This window comes from Peromyscus maniculatus, chromosome 11, assembly GCF_049852395.1.
Source record: "Peromyscus maniculatus bairdii isolate BWxNUB_F1_BW_parent chromosome 11, HU_Pman_BW_mat_3.1, whole genome shotgun sequence".
Classification (NCBI taxonomy): Eukaryota; Metazoa; Chordata; class Mammalia; order Rodentia; family Cricetidae; genus Peromyscus; species Peromyscus maniculatus.
In genome coordinates, this window is record NC_134862.1 from 69,543,427 (window position 1) to 69,567,775 (window position 24,349).

General features: G+C 35.6%; 1 protein-coding gene across 10 annotated transcripts in view; it reads right to left on the reverse strand.

Moving 5' to 3' along the window:
* Nucleotides 1-24,349, reverse strand: part of Rabgap1l (RAB GTPase activating protein 1 like) — a 566,460-nt gene that overhangs the window by 227,981 nt on the left and 314,130 nt on the right. For all 10 annotated transcript variants that reach the window (XM_042258403.2, XM_042258404.2, XM_076547797.1 and 7 more), the window contains one exon: nucleotides 17,480-17,593. In XM_042258403.2, the coding sequence (XP_042114337.1) occupies nucleotides 17,480-17,593 (114 nt within the window). The remainder of the gene's footprint in view (nucleotides 1-17,479; nucleotides 17,594-24,349) is intronic.

A 24,349-nucleotide genomic window follows, 5' to 3' on the forward strand; every position in this document is an offset into this window, starting at 1 on the left:
TATAGAAATAATAAGATAAAAGAGTAGATTATTGAACCTACTCTGAAAAAAGGGAAGATATAGAAATGATAAAAGATAAATTATTGAATGTACTCCAAAAAAAGAGAATATGAATATGATAAGACTATTGAATCTACTTTTAAAAAGAAACTACTTGTTTTAAATATTTTACATTGGATTGGATTTTTGTATATTGTATACAAATCCTGTATTGAAGTCACCAAAATAGGATAAATAATGCAATGTTTGTCTGAATTTGTCAAATGTTAATGGATTGGACATTGTTAATATATATAATGGAGTTTTTTTGTCTGAATCTGTCGAATGTTAATGGACTAGACATTGTTAATGTAATTCTTAACTGTATATATTGTATATATTTATTGTACTTATTGCATATAGTTTTTCTTATAACTTTAAAACAATTTTTTATATTAGACAAAAAAAAGGGGAATTGTGGTGATATTTTATCTGTATACCCCAATAAAGTTTATCTGAGGATGCCAGGAAAAAGCCAGCCACTATAGTAAACAGAATTCAGTCAATGGTAGCACACGTCTTTAATCCCATCACTCCGAAGGCAGAGATCCCACTGGATCTCTGTGAGTTCAAGGCCACAATGGGAACAAAAAGCCAGGCGTGGTGGTACATTCCTTGAATCCCAGCACTAACCATAAAGGTCTGGAGGTCTATACAGAAAGACAGGAAGTGACAGAGCTGGGCAGAAAGAGGAAGTGATGTAGCTGGGCCGAAGAGGAAATGAGATGGCAGAATAGAAATGCATATAGATGTGGGTACACAGGAAGTAAGTCTCTTTGACTGAGGATCTCCAAGTAGTGAGAACACGGCTGCCTTCTTTCTGCTTTTCTGATCTTTCGGTTTTAATCCCAATATCTAGCTCTGGAGTTTTTTATTAACAAGACCATTTATCAATTCTCCTTACAACCAAGCACCAAGGAGAGATTTCAGAGACTGAGTCAGACAGAAGACTAATGGGATTAGTTCACCAAAGGTACCAGCCAAACAAACCATTGTAAACAACAACATGGGGCACATGAGCAGAGACACAGTATAAAGACCACCAGAGGTAACAGGAAGTGGTTTCTAAGGAGCATAGGCTTTCTGTTTGGACTGATGAAACTGTTCCAAATTGAATAGTGGAGATTACACTAAAACCAACGAACTGTACTGAATTATATGTTATATGAGCTCTATCAATGATAAAAAATGTAATGAAAAGGCATGCTTAGAAGTACACATGTACATATATGTATACATACATATATCCTATTGTTTTTTCAAGCAAAGACACCCAAGAACAGTCATTATTCTTCACATCCAGATCTTAGTTTTTTACCATTTTATTGAAAGAACAGTCTTCTGTAGAAATGGATAAGATTAAGCTGAGCAAAGAAATAAGAAATAAGCCTGGAACATATTTTTGAACAAAAACAAAAGGCCATGTTCACAAAGACAGAGAATTTCCAAAAGGACACAGAAGGCAGCTTGAAGGTATCCCGCTGGTAATTTGAGACAACCTGAGCATCAGATTAGTGACAGTAATGACAGAACATAATATACAATAGAATGACAGTGACAGTAATGACAGAACATAATATACAATAGAATGACAGTGACAGTAATGACAGAACATAATATACAATAGAATGACAGTGACAGTAATGACAGAACATAATATACAATAGAATGACAGTGACAGTAATGACAGAACATAATATACACTAGAATGACAGTGACAGTAATGACAGACCATAATATACACTAGAATGAAGAAAACAAGGATGCTAGTCAATTGGACCCGCTGGGTTACTTTAAAAAGGGGAGATTTAAAGTTAGGAAGGGAAGAGTAGAGATGGATCTTGGAGAAGATAGGGAAAGAAGTATAGAGTGAATATGGATGAAATACATTGCATGCATGTATGAAATTATAAAACAATTAACAAAATATTATTTTGAAAGAAGTAATCCTTAAGCACACATGGATATGACAATAAATAAATGAATTAATATATCAAAAATCTGATTCAAAATGTTGAATTTAGTCACAAAATATCTCCACAAAATAACTATTAACTATAAGGAATAACTAAAAGGAATATGAATAAATAGCATAGTGGATAGACCTGGTAGACAAAAACTTGTTTATGTAATCAAAGTGAAGGTAACCAAAAATGGGAAAAGTGAAACTGTATAGGAACTAAGAGGAAGAAACAGGTCCAGTCAATCTCTTCTGTGTAATTCTTGTCAAAGATGTATAGCTCAAATCTAACCATAAGAGTACATCAGATGAGACTGAACACAGCAATCTAAAAAACAACTGGCCTATAATCATTAAAAACTTTAAGACCAATAAAGTGAAGGAAACAATGAAAAAGTATTCCAGACCTGATGAAATCCAAAAGTCAGTGACAATTAAATAAAACATATGATTTGAACTTGATCCACCAACCTGACCATCAATGAAACATGGGTGATGTCTGCTGCTCAGTAGCTTCAATGCCTCAGTGCTATGTGACTGACTAGGAGCTGGGTTATGATCATGTGGGACAATGCCCATGCTTATAAGAAAAGCATCTTACAGGATTTGGGGGCAATGAGGTATCATGCTAGCAAAGCACATTCAAAATACTTTAGTAAAACCAATTCTGACCATGCAACTTTCCTGTAAGTTTGAGACTAAGTAATATACGTACATGTATAAGTAAATATATGTACATGTCTACACAAATTCCATAGTATTTTATTTACCAAATGTAATTTTAAAAAGTTAGCTTAAAAGGTTAAGTTTGTCTTATATGCTGGTAATAAGAAGAGTATGAATAGAAACTCTAAAAATAGATTCACTAATATGAAATACTCTAAACTAGGCTAGATGTATTCACAAATATTCACTCACAAAGCAACTTTCTTATCTAACATAACTGGCATAATTCCTAGATGTAGGCTTCTTTTTATGTAGATTTTAAAGGAAGCCCTTGGCAATAATTTAAAACTATGCTGACTCTTTTATAAGCAGTAAGTATAAGAACAAACAAACAAACAAAAAGCTAGGCTCCCACATCCTTAACATTTTTGAACGTTCCTACAAAAGTAAACTGCTACATGATTATGGGAAGTTCTTTACTGTATTTAGTTTCTCTTCTCAGACTCACGACTTTGTAAAGTGTATACTACAGAAGAATACCAACCACTCAGGAGCTCTACAAAGACTTTGGGAATATGAAGTACTTCACAGAGGAAGGAGCAGGTAGAAACAAGAACCCCTTTTATGAGTTTTTGTGTGCACTGCAACCTCATATGCTAGGAAGCTGCTGTGGGAAATGTGATGGAGATTCACTTCAGCTGAGGTCTGCCTTTGATCTTCTCTCCTTATAAATACACAGTAAACTGAGAGATTTCAACTAACCTCTCTTCCATGCAGGTGCTATTACATTGTGGCCTAATGTCTCTTCTAGCATTACCCAACTCCCTCGCCGCCCCCCATTCCCTAATATATTTCTTAAACATTAAGTCCTGTCTTATTGACAGGTTTCTCACAGTATATAAAACACACAATCTGTTTTCTCATCTCAAATATGTAAAGTTAACTTTATCAACAAGAGGTGATTAGTACTCAGAGTGACGAAACAGGAAACAGAATATATCATAGATAACATTTTGGTGCTAAGATAGGCCCCAATGGAGAAAGACTGTGTTCAAATTATCATTTATAATAAATCTAAAGAGCAATGGTTTGCTTTGTTTTAGATTTTGTATTTTGAGAAAGTGCCATGGCATTTAACAAGCCTGGATTGGAATTCATTATGTAGAACAGACTGCCTTTGAACTCAATCCTCCTACCTCAGCCTCCCAAGGGGGAGGATTACAGGCATATACTACCATACCTGGCTTCATTGAAAAAAAATTAAATTAATTTTGTTGTAGACCTGGGAGGATGGCTCTGTAATTAAAGTACTTGCCTTTGTGGCACAAGGATCTGAGATGAACCACCTAGAATCCATTTAAAAATCTCAAGCATGCTTGTAATCCCAGGGGAGGCAGACACGGGAGGATCCCTGGGGTTTGCTGGCAACCAATCTAGCTTAACTGATGATTTCTAATGAGATGCTCTGTCTCGAAGGAGGTGGATAGCATTCCTGAGGATGACACCTGAGGTTGTCCTATGGTCTTCACATGCATGTGCACAATGTGTACACACACTTACACACACAAATATCCAAACATACATGTACACTTGTATACACATGAACACACATGCAGAAGCATTCACACCCAAGGATTATACTGTGCCTTTTTGAGTTTTACAGAATGATGTCATTGGGCATGTGTAGATAGCGACATGGTTGCTACAGTGATAAACATGAGAATAAAAACATCATTTCACTGAACAATCTCTTGTCTTTTTATATGAAAGGAATGACAGGCTGAGGTACTCTAGTTACTGACTATCCAGCTTCCCTTATTCAATGTATTCATCAAATTAATTTTTTTCTTAAAAAAAGGAACAGGAAAAATGGTAATAAAATCCCAAGGTAATATAATTTTACTAACTTGAGGGTTCATGTAACACATAAGATTGCCAGCTTTGGGTTAATATGTACATCACTGTGGGTAGAGTGGGTAGGATAAGTTTCCCAGAAGAGATGGGCTACTAAGATCCAGGCAGATGGGAAGGAGGAGTAGGGCAATTCAGATTCATTCTTCCTAGGGGAGAAGTGAGGAAGAGGTCTGAGTAAGGAGGAGGCTTCAAAAGTTATAAAGATACTGGCAACTGCATACAATTAGTAAGCAGAAAACAAACCCTATAATTCTGTGCCATAAAAAATTCACTCACAGTTTGCTGTCGAGGACATTTAAGGCATTTCAACCTAGTATAGGAATAGCTCTCAATTGGGAGAAAAGTAATAAACTCAATAGGAAGCATTATTTTATTTGAAGAATCTTTGTGCTTTGTCTTTGTAGGTTAGCCATTCTTTAATGTCATCCTCTTTTATAAAAAATATCTCACTTTCCTCATCAAACAGCAACATTGTCTTCTAAAGAGAGACTATATCCAAACAAATACCTTTATTCTCCTTCTACTCCCTCCCACTTAAGTCATCCTCATTAGCCTTCCCTTTTCTATATCACAATAGGAAGGTAAGATACTGCACTGCATAGAAAGTACAAAGCTATTTCCAGAAGAGCTCTTCTGAGACCATGCACATGAAAAATAATCCTAAATGTCTTCAGGCCTCTCAAGAGCACTGCAAGTCATTCATTCTCTTTCCAGTATACCAGCTTCACTAAATTGACCTCTTCCTTATTAGATCTCAAAAGAAAATTTATATTTAAAATAAATTTACACCTTCTAAGTTGAACTCTTACAGAAAGTCTACAGTGATATTAACAGATATAACAAATAGTTTTTACCTGATAAGAAGTTAACTCTCAAAATCACACATATATACACAAATACATATATTTTTCTCTCTCTTTTATGTGTGTGCACACACACAAACACAAACACACACACACACACACACAGATTTCCAACTTATAATTCTTATATTATTTATATGCTGTCCTAGTTTGGTTTCTATCATTGTGATAAACACCATGACCAGAAGCAAATTGAAGAGAAAAGGGTTTATTTCACCTTACAGCTTACAGCCCTTCATCAGGGTAAGTCAGAGCAGGAACCTCAAGGCAGAAACTAAAGCCATATGGAAGGCTTCTTACAGACTGGCTCCTCATGGCTTGTTTGCTTACACCATCCAAGACAACAATCCCAGGGGCAGTATTGTCCTTGCAAGGCTTGACCCTCCTCTATCATTTAGCAATCAAGAAAATGACCCTAAGGTGTCAACAGCATGCTGATAGAGCCACTTTCTTATTTGAGATTCCTCTTTCCATTTGCTTCTACCTTGTGTTGACAAAAAACTAACCAGGACATATGAAAGAATGGGGATGGATACAGGGGAGGGAGGGAGGGAGGGAGGGAGGGAGGGAGGGAGGGAGAGAGAGAGAGAGAGAGAGAGAGAGAGAGAGAGAGAGAGAGAGAGAGAGAGAGAGAGACTGACTCTGTAATGAAATGATGAATAGTTATTAAAAACTGTTGCCAAAGAGATGGCTCAATGGTTATTATTGCTTGCTACTTTTCTAGAAGACCCAAGTTAAGTTTTTAGCACCTATGTCAGGCAACTCACAAATGCCTGTAACTACAGCTCAAGAGTATCCAAAGCCCTCTTCGGGCTTCCAAGCATACCCACACATATTTGTGCATATATAAAAGAGATCTATAAAATAAATAAAAATAAAATATATTTTTAAAAAAACTGTCCCTGGCAATGAAGCAGAATTAGACACTTCTTCAAGAACAGATACTGCAAAATCATTTAGAGTGTTAAAATTACAAACTCATAATCATGAGATATATCAATATGCAAACCTGGTACCTTCTCTACCCTACTACAGACAAGAGGATCAGTACAAATTCTCTTCTCCTTTAGAAAATGTGAAACTATTAACCAATAACTTACAAAAAAACGATCACTCACATTTCTTCACTAATGATAAATGTATCTTGTAGAAAGGAAACTCTTGAGAAAACCATACAGCAAGAATGCTGAGAAAGAACAAAGATTTCATTGTCTCTCATTATCTGCATAGCAAAGTTTCAGGAAGTTAACTCAGGTTTTTAGCTGAGATTTTGGAAGACTATAATTTTCCATACAAGAAACATCAGTCTAAAATTAGTCAAACCATAGGGGCTAGAGTGCAACTCAGTAGTAGAGTATATGATGAGCATGATAAAGTCCTAGCATGAAACCCTCAGAAAAAAAAAAATAAAGGTCAAAGCAACCCAAGATACTTCTATATTCCTAACAAAATGCAAATTTACTCTGGAGAAAAATAGTATCACCCAGACCCTTCATTATTTTTTTATCCACATGATCTACCAGTCTATTCAAAATGATAAAGAATGAAGGAACAAGAAAAAATAGAATAATAGACAAAAAATATAAATTATCAGATATTACATGTCACCAGAGTAGAAGCTTAAAGTACTTTGACATATATTATGTATCAAAATTGATGATTACAATAAAATACAAAAAAAATCACTACTGAAACTCAGCTACATGGACAAATCTGAAAAAGCATCATGTTGCATGAAAAATTACCAAAAGTAGTACAGTATATACCAAATAGTATATTTATATTAAATTCTATACAGGAAGCTTATATATAGTGATAGAGAATAAATATATTGGGTCAGCCATGGGTTAGGAAAGAGTTCTTTGGAATGATATGAATCCTTGGAATGTAGACACTGTTATATTGTGATTGTGCAGATGTGGACATTTGTCAATCAACAAGTTATATACTTAAAATGAATATGGGTGGTTTTAAAAATTACAGATTCACTCAGGAAAACAGAATATGCTTTGTAAAGATGCACTTAACAAGTGTGCTGGCTAGTTTTATGTAAACTTGACACAGTTAGAATCAATGCAAAGGAGGGAGCCTCAATTGACAAAATGGCTCCATAAGATCTGGCTGTAACTTCATCCAGCAACTGATGGAAGCAGATGCAGAGATCCACCAGGCAAGCACCAGGCTGAGCTCCAGGAGTCTGGTCGAAGACAAGGAAGAGGGATTATATGAGCAAGGGGAGGGGGGTCAAGATAATGATGGGGAAATCTACAGAGACAACTGAACCAAGCTTGTGGGAACTCACCAACTACAGCTGTGGAGCCTACATGGAACAGAACTAGGCCCTCTGCATATGGGAGACAGTTTTGTAGCTTGGTCTGTTTGAGGGGCCCCTGGCAGTGTGATCAGGATCTTTCCCTGGTGAGTGAGCTAGCTTTTTGGGGCCCCTTTCCTATGGTAGAATGCCTTGCTTAGTCTTCAGGCAGGGGGGAGGGGCTTGGTCCTGCCTCAACTTGATATGCCATTCTTTGGTGACTCCCCATGGGAGGCCTTACCCTTTTGGAGGTATGGATGGTGGTGGGGTCAGTGGGAGAGGTGAGGGAGGGGGAGCTGGACAAGGGACTGGAAGGGGAACTGTGGTTGGCATGTAAAATGAAAAAATTTTTTTAAAAATCTGACTGTAAGGCATTTTCTTATGATAGGGGAGGGCCCAGAACATTGTGAGTGGAGACAAACCCTGGGCCGATGGTCCTAGTATCTACAAGAAAGCCAACTGAACAAGCCACGATAAGCAAGACAGGAAGCAGCACTCCTCTGTGGCCTCTGCATCATCTCTTGCCTCCTGGTTCCTGCCCTGCTTGAGTTTCTGTTCTGACTTCCTTTGATGATGAACTGGGGAAGCCTAAGACAAACAAACCCTTTTTTCCTCAAGTTACTTTGATCATGGTGTTTCATTGCAGCAATAAAAATCATAACTAAAAGTATTTAGGAATAATCTGTAGGCTGTGAGATTTTTAACAAGATGTAAGAAAGACACAAATACATTGATACAAATATCTGTCTGAAAAATCTTTTTTAAAAATGTAAGTTAAACTTAAAGAAAATAAAAGTAAATAAAAACCAGAGGCCATATATTGATAAAGTTAGAAATAAATAACAAATATATAACATGTAAATGCCATCAAGTCATGGTTGGTTCTTTGTAAAGCATACACATACAAAAACAGATATACTATTGATTCAACATGGTCCCAAGAACCCAATTAAAATCTTGGAAGACATTGTTTGTTTGTTTTCAAAAACTGATAAGCTGATTACAATACATGAAACTACAAAGGTCCAAGGTAGCAAAAACAACTGTGAAGCAGAGTAAAACAGGAGGCTTAAAACTATCAGGTAATAAACTTCCTAGTAGAGGAAATAAAACCACAGTAATCATGAAGCACTGGCAACGAAGACATATTCAGAGATCAACAGTCCACAATGATCCAGAAGCATGTGCACATGCATAGGACTCAAACTTGATGCAGTTCGTCAGTCAGGAAAATATGACTACTTAATGAGAATGCTAGATCCCCTAGAAATATGGATGGGGAGAAATGAACCTGGACCTACATCACAACAAGTAAACTGTGGCTGATCACACTCTTTAATGTAAAAAGCAAATTCATAAGATTTCCAAAGTATCATTTCAGAACTCTAAGTTAGCCAAATATTTTTTTTTTATTTTTATGTATCTTCTATACTTTAAGTACTTTACAGCCAGGTATAGTGGCTCACACCTTTAATCCCAGAACTCAGGAGGCAGAGACAGGCAGAACTCTGGGAGTTTGAGGCCAGCCGGGTCTACATAATGAGTTCTAGGACAGCCACAGCTTCATAGTGACAGCCAGTCTTGAAAATAACAAAGGGGTTCATGAGCAGTATAAGAGGAAAAAAATAGCTGAAAGCAGGAAATCAAGCATGTAGGCCTATATGCATTTATTGCCCTCTGCTCTTGATTGTGGTTGTGCTTTGATTAGCTGCTTTAGTTCCTAGCTTGACTTCTCTTCAGTGATAGACTATAACCTGTGATTTCAATACAAATTATATTATATAATGTGTGTATAATAATTTATAATAATAATTGTATAATTTCTTATAAACTAGGGACAAAAACATTAAACATAAAAGATAATAAATTAGATCCCCCTGAAAGTAATAGCTGATACCAAAAGATCCCATTAAAACAGCAAAACAACAAGCCACACAAAAAAAACTGTGACATATAGTTAAAAAAATTGAACCAGAGCATATAAAACACGCTTACAAAATTATAAGAGAAAACTCAGTTGTTGAAACAAATAAAAGACAATGTTTTGTTGTGATAAGAGATATACTCCCGGCCAGTAGCATGTGTAAGGATGCTTATCCTCAGTTAGTTACAGAAACATTGGAAACCAAACGAGATACCACAATACAATCACCAAAATGATTTAAGTTTAGAAATTTGCCAAGTGTTGTTAAAACTGTCCAGTGATTAGAAAGTAGAGGTAGGTAGGTAGGTAGGTAGGTAGATGATAGATAGATAAATAGATAGATAGATAGATAGATAGATAGATAGATAGATAGATAGATAGATAGATAGATAGATAGATATGAAAGCTTTAGATACAGCTTCAATTTTAAATTAAATAGAAAAATCTTTGAAAATATGTTCAGTAGTATGTAGTTAACCTGAAAAGATGAGAACTTCTTGTTCCAGACATTCCCTCCCTGGCATATAGTTAACAGAAATGTGTGCATGTGTGCACACTAAAGCATTTGTGATGCAAGCACATACAGTTACATTATTCATAATATCTAGAAACTGAAAGCAACTCAAATGTCTACCAATAATAGAATGGATAATATAGAATGGTACATTCATACTGTGGCATATTAAACAATGATAGGCATAACAAACTAGTACTACCTGTGGTAAAATGGATGGATCATAGTCAACACAGATAAGTATCACAATCTTATGAATTAAAAAAAGAAAAACACAACAGAGTTCATGTTGTTTGAGTAATTCTTTAAAGTCCAGAGTGCTAGTTACCTTTGTGGGGCATTGACCAAAAGAGAAAGACAGGAGGCTGGTAAAGTTCTTTCTTTATCTCAAGGTGTTTAGACAGGAAGGCTTACTTAATAAAAGTTCACTGAGTTACGTAACCCAAATATTTGTGCATTGTATTATATGTGCATTTTATAATATAATTTTATGTTATATATTTTATAATATAGCTTAATAAAGGTTTCACTAATGTTATGAGAAGACATAGGATGATCATAGAGAAATTACTCTTTATAAACCTGAAGGTTTTAATTAAAAATAATGGTTCTACATTCTTAAAATTGGCTCTAATATAGGACAAAGTGTGTGAGTACTACATATTTCTCCTACCATTATGAGATATCACTGGTTTTTACTAAAACCTTTAAAGGCCCTAAGCACCAAAGAGATTATGGTGCCAACCCCCGACAAGTACTTCCAATAATCATTTGTAAAAGGGGTTAAAACGTATATGCATGCTGAAATTCAAGTATGTTTTTTAATATGAGTTTGAATTATAAAATTCTGTTTGGAAACATTGACGATAAACTCATTCTTCTGTGTGATATTTCTATGCATGTCCTGGGTTCAATGATACTTTGGCTATCCCACAACAACAAAAAATAACTGAAACGTTAACTTATCTAGAAGATTGAGCAACTTTAAGTACAGTGGTGAACACAACACACACAATCTTGTTTTTACTGTCCTCCAGTAACACATTTGCATGTACTTAGACAACTAAGTTGTTTTTACTTTGCATTTTAGTATTATTTTAAGTCTTCCAACTTTCATTTATGATGCTGATGCTAAGATTCACTTGTTTAATGCTATAACTACAAAATTAAGAAAAAGGTCAGGATATAAACATGGTTTCTAGAGTCAGCTAGAACAGCCTAGACATCAAGGGACAATATACAGCCTTCCTGAGGATTAGTTAACCTAATATCAGAATGGCATGCATTACATACTCTTTATAAATGGTCCCTGAAGTGTGTTATTTCATAAGTATTTTTCATTAAACATATATAATCAAAGTAGTACTATAGAATTTTAAACTGAGTTAATGTTACTCTGGGCCATGTAGTGGTATACAATTTTAGGACTCAGTTAACTTCTCTGCATATCATTTGTGAAATGCAGGAAATTCTATTTTCCCTATGGATAACAACAGATGTCAAATAAGAAGAGTTCAGAAGTGCTTTCTAAACCACAAAGTTTCCCAGGTTGGTTTCTAGTGTGTTTGTGTTGCTCAACATTAAGAAGATTTGAAACAATTTATTTTCCTTAGGAAAGTTAATTTTCTTGAGACTATAATACTGTCCCTTAAGGTCTACTGAAAACACTTAATAGAGTGCTTTTAAAGATGTGTCAACAAAGCAGGTAGCCCCAGGGGTTCAAAGAACTTCTCAGCAGCCAATATTTAGATCTACCGTAGAAATAACATCCTAACTCAAAGACCCAACCAGAACTCAAGAGGAAGAGAGGTGATCTGCACAGAATTGAAAAGTCTGCTTAGTTCTCTAAGGGATTCCTGAACTCTCCAAGGTGTTACTTGTAACTCACCTGGCAGAAATGCAGATATTCTAAAGAGACATATGTCTCTCAATCAGACTAAGGAAACAATGCCCCCACCTCCCCATATAGGAATTTACTCAAGAATCTCATGCTAGGAGAAGGAAAAGGTTCCAGCCAGAAGGGGCACTTGTCTCATGGAAAAAGATTTCACATAGTCCTAAGGACTGGTTAGATGTTCATACCCTTCACATCCTTAGGACTCTATTTAAGCTTTAATTTCACTTCAAGACCACCTCCCATCAAGATAGCCTTGGGAGGTTCACAGAATCTCTTTGTCCCTTTCCCAATGTACCCACATTAAATCAATCTCCTTTATCTGTTTGCCACTATTTATTTGACTCTTTATTGGCTTATTGAGGACATGTGGTTGAATCTAGCCTGGACACAAGCCGTGAACCCAATTACATAACTTATTCTGAATTAAATTCTTTGGATACACTTTGATCCAAGAGCACCTCCCTCCAAACCAAAGGGCTCTCAGGTCTTTGAAGCTGGTTATCTCAAGAATGAGACCCTTAGGGGTTGCTCAGACAAATGTGGTGCTGTGGTTTGAAATGTCTACATGTTCAATACTTATTCTCAGCTGGTAGCAATGGAAACCTTAGGATGTACAGCATTACAAAAGTAGACCACTAGAAGCATGTCTTTCATTTTACATCTTGCTCTAAGTACTTGCTACTTGTCTTCTTGCCATCCAGTCTGCAATAAAGCAAGTGATCTGCTGTGATCCACAAAGCATGCATGACCACAATATGCTACCTCACTTCAGACCCACAGAAATAGAACCAGGATAGAAACCTCTGATATGAAAATGAATTTTCTCTCCCTTTGTTTCTAACTCTGTCATATAAAAGAAAATCTTAAGATATGAAGCTACACAAAGTAGATTATCATCTGTTTGATAAATGCTTGCATTTGAATTAAAGTTTATTCAGGCACCCAAAGAAGATAATTTAATTAAAAGAAGTAAAATAGCTAGAAAAATTCTATTAAAAATGTCATTAACTTGGTGAAAAGTAATTGATTCTCAACCATAAATACCTTCACTAAGTCTAGAAGACAATATTAATAATATTGCATTTCATTCATAAATTGGTATTGTTTGCCTTCTCAATATTGTATGTTTCACTAATACCAAAAACAAAACCTTAAATACTCTAGCCTTTAAAATGAATCCAAGAGCGTTTTGATGTGAACTACTTAATATAATGGAAGTTGTATTTATTTGTTTTTCCACAAAATATTTTATTACCAAATTATTAACCCGCACAAGCAAGAGTATTGATCTCTGTTATACATTCAATTTCTCTCATTAGATTCACAGCAGTAGCCTCTTTTTCAGAAAGTACTAGCACTAATCAAAACATTAGGAAAAAGCAGTATGCACAAATTAAATGGAATGCCCAAAGTCACTTTAATCTATACTGTTGTGAGTAATGTTTTTACTGATTATTATGACTGATTGATCTTAGGTCTTATAAAGAGATGTATGTCTAAAAGGAAATCTATACAGACTCCGTGTGGTGATACAAACACCACACAGAAAGCCAGGCAAAGTACTCACACTAGAGCTTAATAGCATTGATATAGATAGTTAATGAATGACATAGGGCTTAACTGTTAAAGTTTGCATTTATCTGTCACATTTTAAAGAATAAAATATAAACTGCATTTAGAATCACAGCAAATTAGAAGTAAAACAGTCTTTTGGGAGGCCACACCTTTACTGAGGAAGAAACCCAAGAAAGAAGTTTACCTGAAGTTTTTAACTTGTTCTTTTCCAGATTGAGACTTGCCATTGCTTTATGTGAGAATCAAAACCAGATCCAGGATTCTTGATGCCCAAGAATTATAAATTATAAATTATACCAAGTTGTATGACAGCTTAAAACATATTTACATCATATGTAATTGAAAAATAGCTACTGGTTCAACAGCACAGTCAGCATCCCCTCAAGTACATTCTGAAAACATGATGCTGAATAGAAACGACAGTGGGTGGCAGGGGTTAAGGGGGGACCAAACATTTTCATTTGCAGAAATCTCTAAGTTCCAATATTAAACTCATCACAACTCTCTCCAAACAAATTTATGACAACAGATGAAGCTCTGAATCATTTCAATTTCTTCCTACTCTGAAAAGAGATTTAAAGAGGTGAAACTGGAATTGACAGACCCATTAAAAGCTGACAGGAAGTGTTCAGCAGTGTCCTGTAATCTGAAGATTCAGACCAGTTCTCGGTTCACTACAGCCATAGTAAACTTCTCAACTACAAGGTCAGACTAGGATATCCTTAAACTTAGAGTTGGTTTCTAAGTTTACAATAATTGAAAGAGTACTAGTAATGTCTGCTCAATTTGAAGGCCAAACATATTACACCTGAAGAAAATATCCACTGATAAGAAATTATCACAAAGAAATGAGGTAATATGTATATAAACACCATGCAAATGTGAAAGTACTATAGTTGTCACTATATAGGAAACACTGTAGCTTTGTAAAAGGCCTATAACTCAGTTGCTTGTATGCAAAAATCATTCTTTCTGTTAAAGTTAGAAAAAATACAAGGATTGGTACCAGACTATTTCATTTTACCACTAAATTAGAGGTGGTGGGGAGTTCAGTAAGATAAGAAAAAGAAGGTGTAGTGTAATTACTCTATTATAGATTATACAAAAAAAGTAACTTATTAAGAACAAAGAATGATTCATGTTTACTTGGTTCTATGAAAGATATGCACAAATAAAACTTAAAGGCATATTGCTGAATATTACCCTATCAATAAAAAACAAAAGGAGATAAGTTCCATTCTTTAGCTTACATGAATAGCTTATATAGATATGGAATAAGATTATTACAAAGAAAGGAAGGTGACTTCCATTGGATTCAAAAAGCAAATCAAGGTGAGCAAGCAGGCTCAGCAGGTAAGTTCATCTGCTGCCAAGCAGCCTGACAACCTGACTTTGATCCCTGGGACTCACATAGTGGAAGAGATTTGACTCCTGTGAGTGGTCTCCTGACCGTCACATGTACACACATACCCTCCAGCACACCCACACACAGAATAAATAAATTAATTGTTAACAAGCAAGAGAAGTGGAGAAAGAAGCTTGAAAATGATTATTTAGTCTAATACTAGTTATGTAAATACTATATAATATATATATTAATTATGCAAAACTATTTTATATTATACTACCAACTAAGGTTTCCTGATAAGCCCAGACAACTAAAGAACAGCAAGCCGAGGAAAAAACACAGGTCAGTCACAAGCTAAATGATCCATGCAATAGAATTCTAGCAAACTTTAGGTTCTATAATATTTTTCCCCAATGTACCTCTGCTAACAGTATCATAAAACATACTGTAAAAGTATTTTATATATATATAATAAGATTAGATTCCTGAATAAGTTTTGATAACTTGAATTTGATTTTCCATATTTATTTTTCATATATTCAAAAATTTAGTACAATTTATGCTACTCATCAATAAGTGTCTTAGATCCATATTTTGTAACATTCTTCATTCATAAAGAGCTTTGCCACTTTCTATTTATGTGGCAAAATACACGGAGAGTCTAAGATGACTAGGTAATGTGTATATAAATGCATTGATGACTATTTTATAAAAGATCAGAGATGGATTATTCATCATAACAACAAAGCAAAGGATACCAAAAAGTTACAAATGATCATCAGTGAACCTATATCTTTGTGTTCAGCTATTATTCTAGATTTCTCTTTTAAATATTATATAATGAAGCAAATACTATTTTTACTACAATGGATCCAAATAGTAAGCCAGAACTGAAAGAATATAGAGCCATATGTTTTAGTCATATGAAAAAAGTAGTATAAGCAGAGAAAAAGTGAGGGAAAAGCCAATGACTGGCTGAAAATATACTAAGTGCCAGGGGGAAATGTTACTCCATATGTCACAAGCTAGATTCTTCCAAGTCAACTTAGAAACTTTATAAAATTTCCTGCACTTTTTATATGAACCAGAAGCTAATTTGCTTATAGAATTTTTAAGCTTATAGAAAAAACTGTCATAATTACTTTTACCTTTTTATAAGCATAATGAATATGCCACATTTTTTATAATTTTTAAACTAGATGACTTTAAAATTTTAAAAATTTAAACTTTTTAAACTAGATTTTGCAGAGATTAGTATACACCCATTTTACATATTTCTGGTTCAAAAAGAAAGGCTTATGTAAAATGGATTAATTTATTTACTTATTTAACTTTATTGTTTCAATTTGGTGCTCAAGGTCAAGGCCAGAGCCCTGTTTGTGCTAGACAGGTAGCACACTGCTGAACCATACTCACAGCCCTCTCTCTGTTCTGTGTAATATCCTGGAATAGCTAGATCAGGAGAGGTAGAGAGCTAGAAAGGAGAGAAGGAGAAGATGAGGAAAATGAGAAAGAGAAACAGAGGTAGGGCAGAAAAGGGATAGAAGGAAGGGAAGAGGGAAAGGGAGGAAGGAGGAAGAATAGAAGAGAAAGGAAGGAAGGAATGAAAAGAAGAACAGGAAAAAAAATAACATGCAAGAAGCATTTCACTGACAGCTACGGCATTGTCAATTCAATGTCCAAGGTTTAACAACAAAGTTTAACAACTATTCTTGGTTAACAACGCAGGCAAGTATTTCTGTGAGTGCTAACAAAACAACAGCAACTACCAAATGAAATGGGTTTGTGAATACTTCAGAACAGCTACTGGTTCTCTGCTACCCACTAGAAAGGCTAAACTGGTCACTAAGCACTGTCATCAAACTTGGCATTTGCTTTTTCTTGGCATCATCAGATGTCAGTGTTTGTCACCCACTGTTCACTTACAGTCTCTATGGGAATGGCAGGTGAGAACAGTACTTAGGCCCAGTGTGCCTCACTCTGTATTTCTGACTTAACCCAAGAAATCACAAGTTATTGGCTCTTCTCCCCTGACAGAATCTTTGACTGCAAACAATGGAGCAGCTTTTTTTCTAGGTCTACTAATGACAAAGAAGATGAAGGGTTTCAAAATGAAATGTAAAAACCACACAAAAGACGTAGGAACTTGCCAGTACTCAACAAGCAGCCCACACCAGTTCTCACGCTTGCCTATCATCAAAAAGTGGAGACAATTCTCACATTATATCATCTGAAAGGACCTTCTGTTCTTTTCCTGCTAGTGAGTGAGCCAAACTGGGATTGTGCTGTGCCTCCTTCAGAACAGGAAGCAAGAAGGTCACCTTCCAGGCTCAGTGTAAAGCATCTGGTGGTGTATGGATAAGTAGAGAACACAGTGCAAATAAAACACGGAAACAGTTACAAAATATATCAAACTTTACCAGAGGTCCCTGAACAACAAATTAGAAAAAGGGAGGGCACAGCCCTACCTTGCAGATCTTGTAGAGGGATTCCTGTCCGTCTCCTCCAGTGTCTTTAAAGTAATCATGTGCAGGAAATGTACGATGAATATCTCGAGTAATAACACTCTCCTGTGCAGAGTCCTAAAAAAAGAAAAAAAAAACAGAGTTGATTATTCATGCAAAAATTATGTAAAATAATACATATACATAAAAATTTAAGGTACATAAAAAAGTGTACCTAAAAAACTAGCCTTTCAAAATAAAAATAAAAAAGCCATCAGGTAAAGAGACAGGAAGTAAAGGCTCTTGTAACCAAATCTGATGACCTGAATTTGATCTCCAGGACTCACACGGTGGTAGGAAAGAACCAACCATTGCAAGTCTTCTAAACTCCACATGCATGCCATGGCATGGACATATCCACACACATACATATACACACACAAATTATTTGTGCCCACACAAAATAAAATAAAATAAAATAAAAATCTCTCCTTCTAACACTTATCTAAGCTAAGTGCACCACCACTTACGTCCTTTCATATGTCTTTCTACAAGGGTGTATGTATGTGTGTGTGTTTATATAGGATGGCTGAGAGAAGAAACTTGTACACACATATTTCCAGAGACAAACTGTATGTTTCTTTCACTTACTGAGGTCAATTACAGACTGTTCCTTATCAAGACAGAACCAGTTTCTAAAAAGAAGGAAATACATCTGTTTTCATGTATACTATAACATTTTTCTATTTTGCCATTTCATAAAGAACACTTTTGGATATGTGTGTGTGTGTGTGTGTGTGTGTGTGTGTGTGTGTGTGTGTGTGTGTTGTTTTAAAGATTTCCAATTTATTGTTTTATTTATGTTTATGTGTGTGTTTCTGTGAAATTATGTCATGTGTGTGAAGGTATCCACAGAGGGTAAAAGAAGGCAGGCAACAGAGTCCCTGAAATTGGAGTTACACTTCGTTGTGAGCCATAAGACATTGGTGTTGAGAATTGAACTCAGGTCCTCTGGAAGTGCAACTCTTTTAACCATAAGCCATCCCTTCAGCCCCCTACACTTGTGTGCGTGCGTGCGTGTGTGTGTGTGTGTGTGTGTGTGTGTGTGTGTGTGTGTGTGTGTGTGTGATTTTCAAGGATAAATTCCTAAAGTTCAACAGCTAGGTCATGTATATATTTTTAAGGTTGTTTTGCCTTTTGGGTTGTTTTCAGGACAGGTACTCATGAAGTCAAGGCTAGCACTAGACTGGATTCTCCTGCCTCTATCTCCAGAGTATGAGAATGGATGGATGTAGTATGGATCACTATACCTAGTTGTACTTTCAGGTTTGATACAGATATTTCCCTCTAGAGCTGCCATAATGACATGTACTTCAAATAATAATAGAGCACATATTGCTTTACATGCTAAATAATATGTTTTCTATTTTTTAATCATGGACAATATGGTGAATAAAACTTTGAACACAGTCCTTTAAAGACTATTAACTGTCCCCCAGCACCCCCAAGTCATATATGAGACTAATTACAAAACTCATTCATTCTACAAATAAGAATCCTCCAACCACAATATAGAAGCTTATGTTTTAAAACATAATTTTAGAACTGTTTTTTATAGACATTTGGAAAATGAAAGCTCAACATTGTGTAAAAATCTGAATCCTTGTTAAAAAGGACTGATTATTACCTTGATTTTATTTTAATCCTGGAAAGGTTTGTTTTATCTCTATTTAAATGTCAAGAAAATAGGATAAACACTTGGAATAACTTTAATGACAAAAATACTCTGTTCATTCATAGAAGCATCAAAGACTGCTAATTGCAAACTAAATGTATTATTTAATGTCTTGCTTCCTCAAAGATTGAACAAAACCCCTTTCCACCTCATATCAGAAAGGGAAGAATGTTTAAAACGTGAGTTGCTTTAACGATGCTGGATCCTTCTCCTTTTAGCTGAGAAGTATACAAGGAGCAGGCAGCTGATCAGCCCAGTGAAGTCAGGACCTTCTCTTGCTGCCTTTTTTACTTCAGCTGCTACTTCATGCTGGGTGGTAATTAGATCTTACATCATGTAGAGAAAGAAAGGAAGCAAAATGACAAGTTCCAAATTTGCTAGCACACATTTGATAAGGCAGTTCAGAGAACATTTTGATGGCTTACAGGAATGGAAAACTGAAGCTGAACAAACATGGAACTTTATTTTTTTTTTTTAAGTTTAAGTAAAAGGAATAGATATATAGAAAATTGACACTTGACAAATAAATGAATTTTCTAACATAGTGAAGACTTAGGAGAGGTCTGAAAAAGGGTGAGCAGAATGCTATATATAAAAAGTTATATTACAGAGCTAAGGATATGTATCTCAGTGGTGGAGCACTTGTTTAGCATGTGGAATTCTAGATATGAAAACCCAATAACCACACAGACTGAAATGTGCACTTCCCAGGTTTTTACTGATGGAGGGTTTCTCTTTCCATTTCACTTGTAAACTATGTGAAAAGATGACGAATAAAACAACACTGCCATAGTGATAACTTCAGGGACAAACACGTGCCGCTGGCCTACAGGATAACTCTTTGGATTTTGCAGGATACTTATGGGGAAAAAATCAGTAGACCCATGTTTCTTAGAAACTGCTTACATCATTGAATCTTTACATGGTACCAAACAGTCTGATTAAGAGGAATTGGTCAAAAATTTCTAACAAGTATATTAGTATAACACTAAGCATAATTTTGTCTATGCATGCTTGATCTGCCTTATTTACAAAACAAATAGTCAAAACTGAAGGAAAATAAAACCAACACTTTTCCATAACTTTTCCTTTCCTGAGATTTTTTTAAGTTCACCCATTACAGGGCCTCAACTGGACAACTACTCTACTGTGTTTACAATTTTAAATGCATCTAATTTGAAATGGTATATAAATATAGACACAAAGTATAATGTGCTATAATTTGGATGGGGTTTCAGTACATCACCTAAGGGTTCACACATTGGAAGTTTGGTTCTAATTGAGGGATAACAGGAGATGGTAAAACCTTTAAAAGGTGGGTCCTGGTGTATGGTGGTTACTTCAGTGGGTGGAGCACAGTCCTTAAAAAGAATTACTGTAGTTTTTGTGGATCTCAGCTAAGTCTTGGGAGAAAATTGTTTGAAAAAGGAAGTAATAGCTCCTTCCCACTCTTCTTTCCTGTCCTAAGTCATCTCTCCCTCTTCACACATGCTTTCACCACCATAAGGCCACCCATCTGGGGTGTTCAAAATTACCCAACCTTGGGTATTTTGTTATAAGAATAGGCAGAATAAGATAATGTGCAATGTTCAAAATAAAGGTACTTAGCAAATCAATTACCATTGCGAGTGTGTGTGTGTGTGTGTGTGTGTGTGTGTGTGTGTGTGTGTGTGTAAGTAAATGGGTTCAAGATACACAATGTGAAAAACACATAGAATAAATAAATAAGTAAATATCTTCTCTACTACTCATTTTATATACTAATTTATTACTGCAAGCTATAGTTACTCTACCCATCCTATAACATCATACTTCTACTTCTCTCTCTCTCTCTCTCTCTTTTTTTTTTTTTTTTTTTTTTTTAGGAAACATCCAGATGAAGAAGGGTCAAATAATTCACCAGATTAATATGTGTAAAGTGTTTCAGGTAAAAAAGTTATTTTTATATTTCTAGAAACCTTCCTACTGGTATGAAGTTATTTTCTTAAAAGACCTCAAAGCAGAAGTTGTCTAAGTCATGGCATTTGCCTCCACTGTGAGAATACAGAAATCACCCCTCTATGGACATCTGCTTCATCGCTGTCCAGATCCCCAACATGACCCATAGGTTACTTCTCAGGAGACACAGTGTCTATTCTGCTCTTCAGAATCCACTGTAGTGGCTCAGCAGCTAGACTCTGATATTCCTTCTGTTTTCCTTACTATATCAACAGAATTTGAAACAAATTATTTGTTCTAATGGAATATCAATTTCTCTATGAAATAGGTTAACATCAAATACGTAGTATTATTTAGAATGAAATAATGCAAGTAAGAGTGTTTAACACTTTGACTATTATACATTGAGCATGCAATATTTAACTGTTTAAATTTTTTGATGAGTATATACTTCAGACATTCTAAAGACCTTCCATACTTTAATAAAATAAATTACTATCTTTGAGTAGCATAAACATCATGATTATGAAGTCCATTCTCTGGAATTTATATATGATTTATTAATCTATACATACTATACTCTTAACTACTTACACACATACATGTCCTATATTATGACTGTTTCTATTAATCTACTAACAAAATTAAAATGAGAAATTATTGGTTTCAGGTTCCATATAACCCACCCAACAAAGAAATTTATAGCCAAATATACTAAGAAGGAGGATGAGAAAAATGGTAAAGTTGTGGCAAAATTTGGCAAGGCAGTCACCGTTTCTACTTTCAAAATCAGATTCTAAAGAACAGAAGAGTTGAAGTACCCATCTTGAAGAGGACCGTGGCACTGCAATAATTGCACGTCTCCCTTTGGAACATCACCAAGAACTTTACCTACAAAGTCCTACAGGGCCTCCTTTCTCTCGCCTTCTTAGGTTAAGACCATACTCCAAGCTGTCTTTGGACCGCAAAGCAAGAAGAAGTTTGTAACAAAGTCTGAAAGGTTCATTTTTATCCTGCATGCCCAACTCTATTACCATATAGAAATGGAAACCTACCTGTCAAATTTTCACTTTTTTCCAAATTTTTAAGTCCTAAGACTGAACCTATTCTCAAAAAAGGTAACAATCTCTAGTAGATAAAACCCATGGTCCAACAGAGGTACCATACAATTTGCTGAGTATCGGTTTAAAACCAACCCAAAGAGACATGATAAAGAGTTTGTTTTATCTGAAAGTACATTCAAACTACAGTTTCCTATCAAGAATATTGCATGAGATATTCATCCGTACCACCTACATTCCTGGCATTCTTGTGATTCTCATAATTCCTACCAGAAGAGAATCGTCGTTTACTTGTTTCTTGTAGTAAAAAAGGCAATACAGCACTCAACTGTCAAGAAGCATTAGGAAGACAGGCTTGGAAGAACTGCATCCTATTATTTTTTTATGAAACAATTTTTGAACTGCCAAGAACTAAAACGGCATTATAGTGAGGGTGACTATTTCCACACATGGCCTTAACAGGTGTATGAAACACCTGACAACACCTTGATTTTTCATATTCCTAGCATCATGACAGAAGCTTTTCTTATTAGTCCCTATGTCAAACCCTAAAGCATAAACTGTGCTGTCACTTCATATCTACAACAAAATCAATCCAACTTTATGAGCATCATTTCAATCTACCAGAGATATTAAAAATGCCAGTGTGAACTATCACTAGCCACAATCAGTAGGAAGATAAATGATTCACAGCTAAAAAAAATTTTGACCTTAGAATGTGTCTTCTATTCTTATCCTACAGGGACCTTCCTTCAGTTTTATGTTGGATGGTAAACCATCACAAACTGGTCTGCTTATGTGTCCCTGAAAGCAGATGGGTTTGCAGTGGTGGGTCTCATTTATCGGCCTTGATGTATGCCAAAAATCCAAAGAGTCAGAGATGAAGCGAGAAAGTTTAGTGTATTCTAGTTTAAAATGTGCTGCTAAAATCATGAGCAACAAACAGTAGCAAAATGCTGAATCATTACCAATTTTATATCTTGAATATGGAGAGGAGTCTCCATATATAGGCAAAAGATAAAATCAAACAATCATATTATAAATAAGCTGGGGCTGGAGAGATGGCTCAGCTGTTACGAGCACTGGCTGCTCTTCCAGAGGTCCTGAATTCAATTCCCAGCAACCACATGGTGGCTCACAACCATCTAATGGGATCTGATTCCCTCTTCTGGTGTGTTTGGAGACAGTTACTCACATATATAAAAAGAGTAAATATATTTAAAGTAAACAGATAAATAAATACATAAGTTGCTTTTTATAAGCAACACACACATGCTTCTTAATGTCTAAAAGCCTGACATTAAGGTAATATATAATACATATTCTGCCAATAAATGAAAATAAATCTCTCAGGGGAATGTGGCAACTATAAGAACTAAAGGCAGGTGGGTGTAGTAAAACACACCTTTAATCCCAGCACTTGGGGAGGGAGAGGCAGGTGTGTCTCTGAATTAGAAGCCAGCCTGGTCTACATATTGAGTTCTAGGAGAGCCAGAACTACATCAGAACTTCATTTCTCAAAAATTACAATTAAAATTTAAAAAAAGAAAGAAAGAATGAGAGGCACAGAGATGGGAAGGTGAGGAGGAAGTGGTCTTATATACAGTCAATATTTATGATGGGTACTGTCTTAGGGTTTCTATTTCTGTGAAGAAGCACCATGACCATGGCAACTCTTTTTTTTTTTTTTTAAACGATTTATTTATTTATTATGTATACAGAGGAGGGCGCCAGATCTCATTACAGATGGTTGTGAGCCACCATGTGGTTGCTGGGAATTGAACTCAGGACCTCTGGAAGAGCAGTTGGTGCTCTTAACCTCTGAGCCATCTCTCCAGCCCGACCATGGCAACTCTTATAAAGGAAAGCATTTAATTGGGACTGGCTTACAGTTTCAGAGGTTCAGTCCATTATTACCATGGCAAGAAGCACGGCAGCATGCAGCATGCAGGCAGTCATGGTGCTAGAGAAGAAATCAAGAGTACTAACTACATCTTGATCCACAGGCAACAGGAAGTGAACTATCATACTGGGCATAGCTTAAGCATATATGCAACCTCAAAGCCCAGCTCTATAGTGACATACTTCCTCCAAAAAGGCCACACTCAATCCAACAAGGCCACACCTCCTAATAGTGCCACTCCCTATGGACCAAGTATT